At 36.2% G+C, this 16,621-nt stretch overlaps 2 protein-coding genes across 2 annotated transcripts; both read right to left on the bottom strand.

The window, feature by feature from the left end:
* Positions 1 to 2,040: 2,040 nt before the first annotated feature.
* On the bottom strand, positions 2,041 to 4,945 carry LOC144449490 (uncharacterized). Its single transcript, XM_078140031.1, has 3 exons — positions 4,686 to 4,945; positions 3,055 to 3,871; positions 2,041 to 2,757 (listed from the first exon to the last, which is right to left on the bottom strand). The coding sequence occupies exons 1-3, from the start codon at positions 4,705 to 4,707 to the stop codon at positions 2,628 to 2,630; spliced, it is 969 nt and encodes a 322-aa protein (XP_077996157.1). The 5' UTR covers positions 4,708 to 4,945; the 3' UTR covers positions 2,041 to 2,627.
* A 4,418-nt stretch (positions 4,946 to 9,363) lies between these two features.
* On the bottom strand, positions 9,364 to 11,792 carry LOC144449616 (uncharacterized). The gene is made up of 3 exons (XM_078140188.1): positions 11,640 to 11,792; positions 9,797 to 10,622; positions 9,364 to 9,506 (listed from the first exon to the last, which is right to left on the bottom strand). Exons 1-3 carry the CDS (start codon positions 11,659 to 11,661, stop codon positions 9,377 to 9,379), a joined length of 978 nt encoding a protein of 325 aa, XP_077996314.1. The 5' UTR covers positions 11,662 to 11,792; the 3' UTR covers positions 9,364 to 9,376.
* Between the last annotated feature and the right edge of the window lie 4,829 nt (positions 11,793 to 16,621).

The following is a 16,621-nucleotide window of genomic DNA, read 5'->3' as shown; positions in this document are numbered from 1 at the left end:
AAGAAACTTGTCGAGTCTAAGATGCTAAGTATTATAACTAAGTATGTAAAGTTAAAATATACAATCCATGCACTTTATAAAGAACAAGGCCGAAGGTGGCTTATCATATCACGTGATAGATGACGTGACCGCTACTTTATCTTTTAGCTATTTCCAACTTTGGACGGCAGACAATTTTTCTTAACAATTTTTTAAAGCTAAAATGTTGGGAAGTTACTATACAATAGGAAAATAAATGTCAAGCATTATCAATATGTAAAATAAAATGTAATCTACAAATATTAGGCATTTAATAAAATTTACAATAAATGCAAGTATATTAATCACAGAAAAGTAAAATATGATACAGGGCATATAACAAGAATGTAGCAATAAAAGATATTTACATTTACTTAATTTACATATTGCTTCTCAACTCCTCTTTAGATCCATAGCTATTAGTGACGTCATATAATTCGTTAAAATATGGAAATTTTGAAGAATTGTAACAATACTGAAATTGTAAGATTTAGATCATTGTACTTCTAACAATATCAATGTTACTTTCTTGCTATAACCATTTAAACAAAATAAACAAGAATGCAAACATAATCATGTCTCTTTTGTTATGATGAATTCTGTGCATGAGTATATCCGCATTATAATCTTAGAAATATGGGAATTCAATTATAATCTCACAAATATGGGCATTCAATTATAACCTCACAAATATGGGCATTCAATTATAATCTCACAAATATGGGCATTCAATTATAATCTCACAAATATGGGCATTCAATTATAATCTCACAAATATGGGAATTCAAATAATAAAAATTCCAAATATTATATTCTTTCTTTAAAGATCAGCTATATTTTCGATGGCAGTAATTTCTGTTCCTTAAATTATTTATTATTAGTACCTGAGACATTTGTAATTTACCCCTCTTCGTCTCTGTTTTCTTAGTCTTGTAGGAAGACCTCCAATCTAGACTCGGAAGGTTGCTGAACAAAAGCCAAGGGTGACAGTAACTCTGTTGTGCAGCACCAACCCCAGATCTGAACCTTAGGTGAAATGTGACATTTGGTTACCTCTAGAGTGAAAAGAAACCCAACGTTCCGGTCTACCAGACTACCAGCTAGACGATGTTATTATATGAATAGGCTTTCATGAAGTTACAGCTATAAGACATGTAAAGTGATGTTGGTTTGCAATGATGTTTCACTGACGGGACATTACGTTTTTGACACAAGTATTTCAACTCTAGACTAACATTAAAGATACACAACACACACACTGCAGGATCCTTTACCCAATCACTTTGAAGAGTGAAAGCATTGCTATGCTTTAATATTGCAGTAAAACAGGCGTCTAATGAAAACATAACAGCCATGGACTTTAATGGCTTCAATTGTTTATTTTCTAACAGAGAATCAACATATCAACTTGACTACTTCTACCACTGTGCACAGTACCTATGTGCCGACACCGCAAGGAAAAAAAACCTCCCACAATTGTCGGGGTAACTATGCATTGAACAGTTTTGTTTACAATAACAAATTCATTAGTATTTATTAGTATATCTCCCATGATGCAACATTCAACATAGAGGGTTTGCAAGTTCCCTATTGAGCGTTTGCCTTATATCATAGACAATTTCCTCTCCACTGTCTTTGCTTACATCAAAGCAAGGTTTATCACGATTTACATAGGTTATAACGCACGCACAGTTCAAAGTCTTTTTTAGTAATAACATAACTAACTCTATTGTTACTGTTGACCACTAGGTGGCGGTATATCATCAGAATGACAAATTCCATTGTCACAACTGAAGGTTTATGACATGATAACACGATCACTGTATTTACTACTGTGGAAACCGAACTTTCAGCATAACAACTTAGACACAAACTAAAACTACTGTTGTTGAATGTATCCTTTAATGTACATTTTATTTACAAAATCTAGGTATACTTATAGGTATTTTACAAACTCTAGCTCACTATGATTTCCATTCAGATACAGGAACAGTCCAATACATAGGTTTATCATAGCTTGAGAGAGAACTAATTTATAAAAATCTACTTTCGTGACACACCAGTATAGTTCACACTTATTTCTCACACTTATAATCATAGACACTGTCTATGGTATAATCAAATAATATGTTACTAATGAATTTGGGATTAGAACTTCTAATTAGCTTGTTTAGCAGTGCTATGTTGCTGTAAGAGGAGTACACAATAATATATACTACCAAATAATCACATGTAACATAAAATACCAACACTGCACTGAACAAAGACAATAGGGTGACGTCATAACTAATGTGACGTCACCCACATATCATTAGTTTCTATACGAATTACTAGCAGTAAAACTGCAGTTATCACAGTGTCAGAGGTAGGATTGTGTGTTATGCACTTCGTCATTTTTGCTTACTTGCCGAAACTAACAACCTTGTCCTTCAAGTTGTACTCAAAGTTTCCATTTATCCCAATTCCCCCCAAATAAAAACAAACAAAAATGTAGTATTTCAGCATGCTTTGTTCACAAGTGTAAATTGTTTGTTTGTTCTTAATTCCCCGATGAATGTATTTTAGAGAATTTAAATGACTCTAATTCCTGCCTACGTTGTACAGTATTTCTACGTAATATCAGTAAGACGTTCGTGTCTGTTACAATCAGGGCATTTCTCTTTCCAAGGATCTGTCATTTGTTTGTATTTCTTCTCTCCAATGTACAGCATCTGAAAGAAGAAACTCGCAAGACTGAACCTGTGAAAAGAAGCAGAAAGTTTTTGAGATAAATTATGGCACATCATCGGTTGCAGGAAATGGCTACATCGTTGGTGATTGCAATGTAATTAGAAACAATTAGACGTTGAACACATTAAATAGTAAACCCTCACCCGTATCTATAACACTTTATCAAATGGTGATGACACAAGTATTAATGATATGCACATATATAGTCATTGTGCACGTGACAAATTTGAAATGAGGTATGGTTTGTTGTAATACATGTGGTATGGTGCTGAGAGGTAAACAATTCAAATGCCAAATATGGATTACCTTAGTGCTGTTGTCAATGACATGGCTAAAAAGTCAAAGTACCAAAGTAATCTGTTTTTCTGCGTTGCAGGAATGGTTGCAAACGATCCTGTGATGTAAACTGTGTAGATCAGGAATTCAATAAAATTTGTAGATCCGGCGAAAATAAGTAACACCTTGTAGAATTTTGAAAGGCCCGGAGGATCTCCAGATAGCGAATCTGTTTGCACGTTATTAAGGCCAGACATTGTTTGTAAATTGTCCCTGACAACTGTTGTCATAGCACCACGTTCATTTAGCATTACCATCCACACAAACCATGCTGTCAATCCAAGAGGTAGGGTGATGTATCTTAGGGCGCCCTCCCAGTGATGGCCAACATCCAGAACAAACACGGTGAAGTGATAACCGAAAGAAATAAAGAGCATGCAAAGGTAAGTCGTGAACCAATATTGCCTACAAAGATAACGAAATCTAGGTAGATTTTGACAAGAACAGCATTTTGCCGAGTGAAATGTTGGGTTTTCGGTATAAATCAAAATAGAAATGACCATCAAGACAGATAAAATTGGTTCAATACTTTCAGCGATGGCACGGAGTTCGTCGATATCGTCGAATGATGACGAATCGATTTCACAGACGGCGGTGGAAAATCCGTATTTGTTCAAACAGTATAAAGCAACTCCAGTGTCTATTAACAAAAGTAGGGTACCAAAGATAAACAATGTTAATGTTGTTCCAAACCAAAAAATATAACGTTTAGTGCCACGATTGTTCACCTGGGTGTCAATTCCCGTATAGGTAGATGTCGATTCTCCTTGATCAATGTCCTCCGTACCTGTGAGTGAAGGACAATTGGGATGAACTTATTTGGGATAATTGAACACATTATAAAATAAAAAAGGTGGTTAGGGTTTTACATTTAGCGAGAGAAGCAATTACCTATGGTGAAAGTGCTTATTCAAATTGAAACATCAATCACACCGCTTTCGAAAGTATCCTCTATGCAACCGTGACAATTAAGATGTTATAGTGCTGTATACATCTGGGTCACAAGACGGCTTGATACATTTATGTGTACCTGACAAAATAAGCCACGTTATTTCAATGAGAAAGTATTAGTATAGCTTGCTTGCTTCGTGAAACTTTCCCATTTGCCGCGTAAATACACGAATACATGTGTCACATTGAACTTCTACAGGTGCCAAAACAGGCTATCCTTGGCCCATATTTTTTTGACCTCGCAATTATAATTATAAGCATGTAGTCTAATGGTACAGTGTTCGAGAAGTCAATGTTATAGGTGTAACAAGTATATACCAGCATACAGACGCTACGAAGAGTAAACATTTACTAACGGATTCTATATGCCAATATATGTTATCAATGTGTTGTGAAGGTGAAATTGGAGTCTGCCACTATTGTTCTCAATTGCATTGAAATGATCACGACTGAAACGTCTACATAACACAGTGTTTTTGGTCGTCTGGTCCTATACACATTATTATATGGAACACCTGTCAAGTTAACTTGCGACAAATGTATACTTCAAGATACAAGGATAGCATTATCTCTCGTGACCAAAGTGTTTTTGTGATACCTATAGTATTTACACTATACTAGTTAAATACTTTCAACCATAATATCCTTACCTTTGTTTCCATAAAGTGACATGATGTGGCATTACTCTCCGAGTCCACCCTGAATAGAATCACCTTAGTTTTAGTTGTACCCACACGCAGTGCTAAACTATACAGAAATGTATGATATCACTAAGTTAGTTTTAGGTGTACTCACACACAGTGCTAAACTCTACAGCAGTAACGCTAAGGCTTAGATTACAAAGGTGGCCTGAGGTCTGACTCGTATTCAAATGCAACAGATCACGAGACATTTTATATTGTCCGACATGCATCAGTTCGGTCCAGGTATTTGAACTTTTTTTAACCCTAAGAGAATGAATGTTTTTACTCTGACCTGAATGGTCCATTCCATTCTCACGATTTGATTATCGACCTAGCCAGTGTTAGTGTTTTTGTTCTTTTCACTTGCTTCGAATCTATATCTACATCTACCCATTGAAGATTTAAAGAGAGTGTAAATCATTGCATTGTGTATTATATACGTATGAAAAGTCATATTCTTATGAAATAAATAAAAACAATACACACGTGATTATAAGATTGCACATGGTATTTCACTCTAAGTAAATCCCCATGTCGTACAAGTTTTATGAAAGTCGATGCGAATATATACTATACGAGTCCGGTCATTCAATGCAACTTTGGTAATTGTTCGTCCTATCCAGAGGGCATTGGAAGCCAGTTGAATGAGTTGAACGTCGTTGAGACAATTTGAGTATTTTGTTATTTAAAATGTATTTATAGTTCCATATCTAAGTCTATGGAGTTGACATTATTTTGTAATTTGACAGTGGATCGTAGTGTATTGGAAAGTCGAGGAGTTTGAGCTTAGCCTGAAAAATCATTTCAAATAACGTCACTTCTTCTATGAAACAATTTTAGCTTTTTGAATTCACTGTCTGTTGAAATTCTCTCACTTAAGTCGTATATCCTTCGTGTAAAACAGATATCTTTAGACGACAGATCGTGATATCCAGGGTGATGCTAAACTAGATACGTCATTGCAATAGACTAAGTTCATAGTACGAACGTATATATGACGGAAAAACATAAATTTTGTACTTCGTTTTTTTTGAAAGAAGAATTTGGATTAGCATTAGCATACGATTTTGGTAAATTCTTTCGGCTGAATAGTACAGTATGGCAATAACATCAAATTAATGGTCGACGTCGACAGATAGTTTTGGCACAGCGAGCTTTAGTACGTAAGCTCAGACGTCTTGTAAACTGCGGACCATAGCTTTTTCAAAGTTAAAAATGCTAAGCGTAGCAGAGCTGTACACTTTTAGTTTGATTTTAGTCTGTCGTACAAAACATCAACCAATGTAATATGATTAATGGGATTCCAAATTTATAGAACTAGGCCATTGGGATAGATTTCCACATTATTTATCTGTGCTAACGTATAATATATACAAACAAATAAACTATCACATGCGATAGAATGAATCTTACTAAGGCACAGTTCGTGTTCGACTTGGTAGACGGTGGAATTAACAATATTCTAACTGAAGACGGAATTAGTATTGGACAAGATTCTAAATGAAGACGAAATTAGTATTGGACAAGGTTCTAACGTTCTCAGTCTTGTCCCGCCATTCTTCAGAAGTAATTCCTGTCACATTTTCGTCTTCAAGCAGAATTAACGTCGTGTCATATTGTATAGATGGTTGAATAGTAAGTTACAGGGTGGTGACACAAGTACAGCTAAAGACCCGGACAAACCAAACAGAAGTACAGCTATAAGGACCCGGACAAACCAAACACAAGTACAGCTAAGGACCCAGACAAACCAAACACAAGTACAGCTAAGGACCCGGACAAACCAAACAGGACAAACTACAAGCGAAGGATAACTATGTGTGGTAGGTGTAATCGCAATTGAGATAACATAGGGTGAAAAGAGTATCTTAGAAGTGTACAACAAAGTCAATGTAACTATTAACAACAGTTACTGTATTCTACCACAGACAAGAGACAAGTAAGTTTCTTACTTGTCTGTGATTCTAGCGATGGATCTCAAAAAAACAAGGCAAGAAATACCTGACAACTTTTGGATTATAACTCTGGTCGTTATCATAATTATTGGTTCATTATTGATGGTTACCAATACATTTATAGCTGTCTACTGTTTACAGGTTTACGGGTTTTGTACAACAATATGCAACATAGAGTCGCAGAACTTCCCTGCTGTAGACGAACTTCGCTCAGTGGCTGAAACGCTTGAACCCTTAAATTCTGCCTTACTAGTTGGGACTGTTGTAATTCGATCTGGAATTGGGATGTGTGGCAAATCTTTCAATAAATGTGGGTTGAAATATATGTTTAGGAAACATTGGTTTGCGTCCTACTTGATGATGGTGACGGTTTCATGTATCCACCATGTCAGTACATTCGCTCTAAACGTACGATCTAGTCCAGAGGGCGCTGTTCGGTATATCTTGCTGCCATTTGGCCTAACTTCGTGGTTCATTCTTATTCTTGCGTTCAACGAGTTCGGTGTCATGACAACAGTTACCGGGAAACAAAGATGTCGACCTGAATTGAGAGACAGAGAGGCCGAGTTTCGATGGTTGCCAAAACTTAAGAAAGCGCTCTTGGCGTTTGCGGGAATGACAAATTTTGTGGAATTTCTTCTGTACAGTGTTTATTTAGCCGGAACCTTGGTAACGGTGAAAATTAATCTGAAGCTGCTGTGGTATCTAAACATCATTGGGATGTCTTTAACTGCTGCACTAAGGTAAAAAAAATAAATGTAGGTCTTTATTGATTTGCAATGCACTTTACTAGCGATAAAGATTTGCTTTTCACTTGGTAAGTTCTGTTCAATGGTTCAGCTTATACTAGTATATAATTATATCGTTTGTTCCTTTTCATAACAATTGTGCAGTGCTAAGACATTTTGTAGACTGTCGACAATCGTTCGTGCCTTTTTTGCCTCGCTCCGATCCGGAGCAATACTATAACCTAGTACTGATAGCAACAGCGAGTGCCGGAGGCAAAAAATGCACGAACGACTTTCGACAGTCAACACATTTTGGTGTGATTGTAAGATACGACATTCGTGCCTTGCTATGTTTAGAAATCTGATAGGCCTGAACAACACAATACTACAACACTCCATGTAACCATGGTAACACAAAATTAACAAAAGTAATCCATGTGCGTGTACTTGCACATGTGACAACTTTAAAGTGGCCATATGGATGAGGATTGGGTATTTGTTTTGGATTTTTGATTTATAAAACAATGTCATCATGGCGTCCTACTTGCAAAACCAATGTGAAATTACATAGACTAAGTCAATACATATTTGTCAATATATTGTAAAAGACTGATAAATGTGTAAAAAGGTTTGTTATTGTACGCACAATAACAAACTTGTCACACATTTTGAGCTTTTTGGAATGTATTGAGTTACAAACATAGACTTGGTCGATGTCGTTTCACATTGGTTTTTCAAGTAGGACGCCATGATAAAATTGTTTTATAAATTAAAAATCCAAAACAAATACCAAATCCTCATCCATATGGCCACTTTAACAACATGTATGATACATATACTATATGACGAGTCGAACATTCTATTGTTAAAGTTTTACATGAACATACTTGTGTTGAAACGAAATATTCATTAGAAGTGTGAGAATTATACCTTGTAGAATAATTACCCACAACGATAACATGAACATTTTCCATAATCAACTTATCATACATGTCTTTCTAAATCTCTATTATTTTATTTTCAGGTATAATTTTGCGAATTACTTTTTCCAAATGATATACATCGGCGATAAGAAGTTTAAACTGCTCGAAGATCCATGGGAAAGTATTGAGAATAATGACGATGAAATAGAAGACGTGAAATCTATTGACTACTCACTGCGTATGCCTAGTGAGGCGTGAATAGGGAACTAATATTGAACGCCATTGTTACTTTTGACCACTAGGTGGCGGTATATCATCAGAGTGACAAATTCCATCGTTACAACTGAAGGTTTATGACATGATAACACGACCACTGTATTTACTACTGTGGAAACCGAACTTTCAGCATAACAACTTAGACACAAACTAAAACTATTGTTTTGGAATGTATTCTTTAATGTACATTTTATTTACAAAATCTAGGTGTACTTATAGGTATTTTACAAACTCTAGCTCACTATGGTTTCCCTTCAGATACAGGAATAGTCCAATACATAGGTTTATCATAGCTTGAGAGAGAACTAATTTATAAAAATCTACTTTCGTGACACACCAGTATAGTTCACACTTATTTAATTTGTGTAGTATGCTAGTATAATCATAAACACTGTCTATGGTCTAATCAAATAATATGTTACTAATGAATTTGGGATTAGAACTTCTAATTAGCTTGTTTAGTAGTGCTATGTTGCTGAAAGAGGAGTACACAATAATATATACCACCAAATAATCACATGTAACATAAAATACCAACACTGCACTGAACAAAGAGATTAGAGTGACGTCATAACTAATGTGATGCCAACCACATACCATTAGTTTCTATAAGAATTAGTACAACTACAGTTATTACAGTGTCAGAAGTAGGATTGTGTTTCATGCATTTCATCATTTTTGCTTACTTGCCGAAACTAACAACATTCTCAAGTTGTACTCAAAGTTTCCATTTATCCCAATCCCCCCCCCCCAACTGTCTACGTTGTACAGTATTTCTACGTAATATCAGTAAGTGGTTGGTGTGTGTTACAATCAGGGCATTTATCTTTCCAAGGATCTTTTATTTGTTTGTATTTCTTCTCTCCAATGTACAACATCTGAAAGAAGAAACTCGCAAAACTGAACCTGTGAAAAGAAGCAGAAAGGTATTGAGATAAATTATGGCACATCATCGGTTGCAGGAAATGACTACATCGTTGGTTGATACGTGATTGCAATGTAATTAGATACAATTAGACGTTGAACAAATTAGTAAACCATCAGATGTATTTATAACACTTTATCAAATAAATGGTGGTTGATAATAGGTACATAATCACCGTGTACGTGACAAATTTGAAGTGAGGTATGGTTTATTGTAATACATGTGGTATGGTACTGAGAGGTAAACAATTGAAATGCCAAATATGAATTACCTTAGTCCTGTTGTCAATGACATGGCTAAAAAGTCAAAGTACCAAAGCAATCTGTTTTTCTCCGTTGCAGGAATGGTTGCAAACGATCCTGTGATGTAAATTGTGTAGATCAGGAATTCAATAAAATTTGTAGCTCCGGCGAAAATAAGCAACACCTTGTAGAATTTTGAAAGGCCCGGAGGATCTCCAGATAGCGAGTCCCTTTGCACGTTATTAAGGCCAGACATTGTTTGTAAATTGTCCCTGACAACTGTTGTCATAGCACCACGTTCATTTAGCATTACCATCCACACAAACCATGCAGTCAATCCAAGAGGTAGGGTGATGTATCTTATGGCGCCCTCCCAGTGATGGCCAACATCCAGGACAAACACGGTGAAGTGATAACCGAAAGAAATAAAAAGCATGCAAAGGTAAGTCGTGAACCAATATTGCCTACAAAGATAACGAAATCTAGGTAGATTTTGACAAGAACAGCATTTTGCCGAGTGAAGTGTTGGGTTTTCAGAATAAACCAAAACAGAAATGACCACCAAGACAGATATCACTGGCTCAATACTTTCAGCGATGGCACGGAGTTCATCGATAGCGGGAAATGATGACGAATCGATGTCACAGACGGCGGTGGAAAATCCGTATTTGTTTAAACAGTATAAAGCAACTCCAGTGTTTATTAACAAAAGTAGGGTACCAAATATAACCAGTGTTACTGTTGTTCCAAACCAACAAATATAACGTTTAGTGCCATGATTGTTCACGTGAGTGACAATTCTCTCAGTGTAAAATGTTGCCTCTCCGTCCTGCCATAGACTAGAGTTCTCCGAACCTGTAAGTGAAGGACATGTGGAATGAACTTAGTTTAAAAATGACAAAGCTGGTTAGTGTTTTACATTTAACGGGAGAAGCATAATGAACACTAAGTATTATTTCCGGAAGATATTCAATGCACACTCAGTAAAATTTATTTTATTTTTGCATTATTTCTCATCACATTGTATTTCACTTAAAATGCGTTTGGAACATTTTGATACTTGTAATGTGTGAGAGAAATAAACCCCCCCCCCCCCCGACAACATGATTATCATTACTATGTAGAATATGACAACTGTGTGTGAAATGGGACAACAAAAAAACTGCAGGCGTGGTAGATTTTAAAATCCGCTCCATTGTCTATAGTGAAAGTGTTTATTCATCTTAAAACATCCTACTACAATACGATTTTCCAAAGTATCCTCTATGTTCCTATGACAGTTAAGAAGTTCTAGTACCGTGTACAGCTAGGTCACAAGACGGCCTGGTATAATTATGTGTACCTGCGAAATCAAACTATGTTATTTCAATGAGAAAGTATTAGTATAGCTTGCTTCGAGGCTTGCCTCTTAAAACTTTCCCGTTCGCCACGTAAATACACGAATACATGTACATGGCGTCACATTGAATTCCTACAGGTGTCTGTGACGTGAATGTTGTAGGTGTAACAGGTATATATACCAGTATACAGACGATACAAAGGGTAAACATTGACCCACTTACTAAACGGATCTATATGCCAATATACGATATCACGTGTTGTGAAGGTACGTGAAATTGGAGTCTGTCAAATTAGTCACTATTGTTCTCAATTGCATTAAAATAATCACGACTGAAACGTCTACATAACACGGTGTTTTTGGTCGTCTGGTCCTGTACACATAATTGTATGGAACACCTGTCAAGTTAACTTGCGATACCCGTATACTACAAGATACAACGATAGCTTTATTCCTCGTGACCAAAGTGTTAGTGTGATACTTATAGTATTTACAGTACACCAGTTAAAAACGTTCAACCATAATATCCTTACCTTCGTTTCCATAACGTGACATGATGTGGCATTACTCTACGAGTCCACCCTGAATGAAATCACCTCAGTTTTAGGTGTGCTTACACCCAGTGCTAAACTGTACAGCAATAATGCGAAGGGCAATATTACAAAGGTTAAGTTACGTCTGGCTTCGGTGGTCTGAGGTCTGACTCATTTAAATGTAACAGATCACGAGATATTTACTCTGTCCGACTTGTGTCAGTTTAGTCCAGGTATGTGAACTTTGACCCCTAAGTGAGAATGAATTTTTTACTCTGACCTGAATTGTCCATGTCACGATTGTGTAAATAATCTAAGTTATTTTATTATCGACCTAGCCAGTGTTAGTTTTTTGTTCCTTTCATTCGCTTCGAACCCATTGAAGACGTCGAGAAGACTAATTAATTTCATTGTATATGAAAAGCTCTATTCTTATGAATTAAAACAATATACATATGAATATTTTATTTATTTATTTATTCATTTATTTATTTATTTATTTATTGTTTGGATCATGCTCGAGGCCCATATTAAAAAAATACTCTAGGAATGAGAATATACCGATGCAAATCCTTAACTAAAACTATCCACGGAAAAAGAGACAGGCTAATACCTATAAACAAGTAATGACAGTATACTTGTTTATAGGTATAAAGAATATCTCTCCAGTGTTTTGTTATTTAAAATGTATTTATAGTCCCATATCTAAGTTTATAGAGTTGACATTTTTTGTAATTTGACAGAGGGTGGGATCCTAGTGTAATGGAAGTCGAGGAGTTTGAGCTTAGCCTGAAAAACCATTTCAAATAATGTCACTTCTTCTATGAAACAATTTTAGCTTTTTGAATATTCACTGTCTGTTGAAATCAGCTAAGTCGTATGTGTTTCACTCTATTCTGATCTTGGCCTTCTCCACATATTGCAATACAAATTTCATGGAATTTGCTAGACGAAAACCTGGCAAAATATGCCAGAGCAGCATACATACTAGTATATCATGTAACTATATAGAGTAATACAACTTCTAATATTTGCCAATGTAATCTCTTAAAGATTGATACTGTTGATCAATAAAGGCAATTGTTTCGTGTTTATAAGAAGTACAGTATATAAGTCTACGCCACTTAAAAACATATATAACCACAAACATGGAAAACACCTTTTCCCTTGTCTGTGACATGACATGACATACATACAAACGATAACATGTGATAGAGTTACCTTGGGGGCGCTTTATTACTAGCTTATACTCAAACATCATGTATTTATATTGCTTCGAACCGTCAAACGCTGTACATAGTCTCGCAAAAGCTGCTTGCCTCGTCTTATTTCAATCTCCAAGTATGGTTGTTGGTCTTCAAATGCTAGATATCGTTGTCCATACAAGTCAACGTGGTGTATAACAATCCAATTAAGTATTTGTTTACAGTTATTTGGTTGGTAAACTCTGGTAATCCAATCATCAACGTACCAATTTGAAAACACAGACGGATAGTACGTCCTAAAAATGTCAATATGGGTTCGATGGACCATATCGTGTGTTAGTATATCAATCTTGCCTTCCACTGATATTGGGCCAACAACACCAACGTTGCTGGGGTTCATCTGTTGTAATGTATACACACCAAGACTGGTCCAGTATGAAGTGTGGAATTCCGTATCATCATTAACTCGAACTAAATAGTCAACTTTGTCCTTATACACAATGTCCATCAACTGGTTGAAAGGGATTGTATGCGGAATGCTAAGAAACCAGTGAAATTGCACTCCTAACCAGTCAGGTGCGCGAGTGTGGAATTTCTGTTGGTTGAGTGGGTGCATCCAAAACTTGTCGTCATCGTCTATTCCAAGGTACAAACTATAATCAAAGTGTTGAGTCTGTGCAGTATTTATTATAGACTTCAGTAAAACCTGCACCACGCTAACGTTGAACTGTTGTAAGCCTTTGATGCTACTACCACGGCTAGTCAGACATGATGCTATTCCAATTTTTAAGCGTCTGTTTCCGAATGAACTCGTCGAGTTGATTCTACCAATAGCTAAGGCGGGTAATGGCCAAACCTGTACTATTGGGTTAGCACGATAAAGCCACACAATCATCCAAATACTAACGACAGAAATTATTATGGTCCCGTAGCCAAGGACACACCGTGTTCTTTTCAACATGGCCGGGTAACCTCGGAATGATTAAATATTAACCCAATATGTTGAATTTTGCTCTAAACAAGTAGGAAACTAGTCTAATATCAAAGTCGGAATTCAACTTGCTGCAAACATTTTATGACATTATTTAAGTTCAAGGACTAACACATGCTGAACCCTATCGGACTACGATTAGAGCTCTTACCAGGATTGGGCTTGAGTGAAATGGAGGGACCTTGAAAAAAAATCAGGGTTCAAAGGTGGACCATGACAATTCTGATGGTCGGAAAGGGGGGCCCGAAGTATGATTTGAACCAAACTAAACCTAAGCAGTATTCGTTTACAGAGTAGATAAAAAAAACTTTCTTACGGCTTCACCGCAATAACTGTCAAAACCTATCTTCAGTAATGAGGTGGGTGACATGTATGTATATATGTATGTATGTATGTATGTATGTATGTATGTATGTATGTATGTATGTATGTATGTATGTATGTATGTATGTATGTCTGTCTGTATGTATCTGTCTGTCTGTCTGTCTGTCTGTCTGTCTCTGTACATATCTGAAGTAGAAGGGGGTACTGTAAAATTACACATTAAAATGTATGTGTAACTGGGGGAGGGGGGCTACGAAAATTCTTTGGTTCATATCGGGGGTGGGGCATGGATTTTTTTTAGATTGCGAAGGGACGACTGTGAAAAAGATTATGACCCCAGCCCAATATGGCTTAATTTTAATTATTTTATAGCAATAAATTAGAACAAACATCATAGTTTCGGTTATACAGGAAGACGAAATAAGTGTCATTGTTGACGTCATATTTACGAGACCTGTGAAACGAAAAGATCCCGTACCTGGAACCATCAGTGCTGAGGTAATTGAAATCACACACCCATACAAAGTTTTATTTTAGACCTCAAAAAACCTTTATATACATATGTATATGGATATGTGTGCGTGCATGCGTGCGTGCGTGCGTGCGTGCGTGCGTGCGTGCGTGTGTGTGTGTGTGTGTGTGTGTGTGTGTGTGTGTGTGTGTGTCAGACAGACGGAGAGTCGGAGATGTGAGTAGAAATGTAGAATGCCTTCGAGTCTACGTGTAGATTTGTTTGGAAAAACCCGAAGCATAGAATTTTGAACATTTTTCCCCTATACTGTTTATGGCAATGTAAAACATGAGTTGAAGACGACATAGGTACTGACTACAATTGTGTACATTATGTCTTTACAGGTATCAGGGATTGGAACGTCACCAGGTTTTGATGGAAATTACATCATCAGCAAAGATTTCATCTTTACCTTATTTCGAGGATCAAGTAATGTAACGGTGTTGAAGCCAATACGTCAACGTTTTCTCCAGAATGGAAGGGATATCAATCAATACCGATTACAAGTCAACTTTCAAGACAAACTTTTAGATGGCGATATTGTCAAACTTGAGCTTTCTGACCAGGTTAGATTATTATACATTGCGAAGTTTTACGACTACGTACATAATTTATCATGTCCTGTTTTTACTTATATATAATTAACTAAAACATGTCACATGTCACATGTCATGTTGCTGCTATGCTTCATATTTTATGTTGACACCTTATATGCACATGACTGCGTAAGGACCCATGTCGAACCGGTTAAGATCCCCCCCCCTCCCCCATTTTAGTAGTTATTTATGAAGGGACAACAATTTTCACCAAACAGCTTGATACAACAGAAACTACTCTATTGCCAAATAACACAGTGAATATTCAGGCTATGACATTCAGGAGGCGTCAGGATAAACAATACAGGATAAACGTACGTACGGAGACTCTGTAATGACAGACTTCATAATCTTATTCTTGCAAACTTGTGCTTTTATTTCTTCCGCGACACTGCGAAATAACGAAATAACCTCAGGGCGGTGCGTCTTGGTCGGTGCCGTAAAAGAAGCTGTGGTTTACGACCATGTGTAAATAATGTCTGAGAAGATAATTCTATTTATTTATTTAATTATTTATTTATTTATGTATGTATTTATCTATTTATTTATTTATCTGTTTATTACCTAACAGGTTGCCCCAATTACAAGTTCATAACAAGATTAACTTCACCGTGATAACAAATGTAAAATACACAAATGGTACAGAGACAGTAAAAACATTGCTATTAAAATAATGTTAAAATAAGTAATCATTTAAAATGTTCCTAAAAACATTACTATATTGTCAACCTGGTCAACATTCTGAAAATTGCACATGTAGTGAAAAACCAGATTTAAACTGAAATGTCATCATCATCAAAAAAGTTCATTCTAGCAAAGCTTACTCTTGTCACTTGAATGGAGTGTGTGCTCTTATCACATTATCACACCTCCAGTATTTCTGATCAATGGAGAACACCACTATAGTACACTTTAAGATTTCAACTCAACTGGCTGTAAGATACATCGCCATTTTGAAAATGCTTCAGGCCAAACATGTGTTGAGTATGGTTTGCGATAGATTGGCCGATATATAACAAAGTGTGCATACACGTGAACAAACAAGAATCATAAAATCTTCCACAACTCACCAAAATCACTCTGCTGGGCCTTTAAAAGACAGCTTTGCAGTGATAACCGAGACGTCAGGCTTTAGATACACGTTAGTCTATTGCAGCCACTCGGAAAGTCATAGCGCCCTCTCGCGACAATAATACTGTGAACGCTAATTGAATATACTTACATTTTCATTAATCAGTGCAATAGACTAATTAATGTTCTTTGGCTTTTTTACCAAAATCTAATCAGTTCTTGTCTTTCCATATGGAAGATATGTAGCAAATTTCATCACAGATATCGTGTCCACAGTCTGATAG

This window comes from Glandiceps talaboti, chromosome 18, assembly GCF_964340395.1.
Source record: "Glandiceps talaboti chromosome 18, keGlaTala1.1, whole genome shotgun sequence".
Taxonomy (NCBI): Eukaryota; Metazoa; Hemichordata; class Enteropneusta; family Spengelidae; genus Glandiceps; species Glandiceps talaboti.
This window is presented reverse-complemented; position numbering and strand designations above follow the sequence as displayed.

Excerpts from the sequence above, each read along its gene's own strand:
- LOC144449616 (XM_078140188.1), bottom strand. The coding sequence starts at position 11,661 with ATGTCACGTTATGGAAACGAAG. Across the intron at positions 10,623-11,639 it reads GTCACGTTATGGAAACGAAG|GTTCGGAGAACTCTAGTCTA; the intron begins GTAAGGATATTA and ends CTTCACTTACAG. Across the intron at positions 9,507-9,796 it reads TCATTGACAACAGGACTAAG|GTTCAGTTTTGCGAGTTTCT; the intron begins GTAATTCATATT and ends TTCTTTTCACAG.
- LOC144449490 (XM_078140031.1), bottom strand. The coding sequence starts at position 4,707 with ATGTCACTTTATGGAAACAAAG. Across the intron at positions 3,872-4,685 it reads GTCACTTTATGGAAACAAAG|GTACGGAGGACATTGATCAA; the intron begins GTAAGGATATTA and ends CTTCACTCACAG. Across the intron at positions 2,758-3,054 it reads TCATTGACAACAGCACTAAG|GTTCAGTCTTGCGAGTTTCT; the intron begins GTAATCCATATT and ends TTCTTTTCACAG.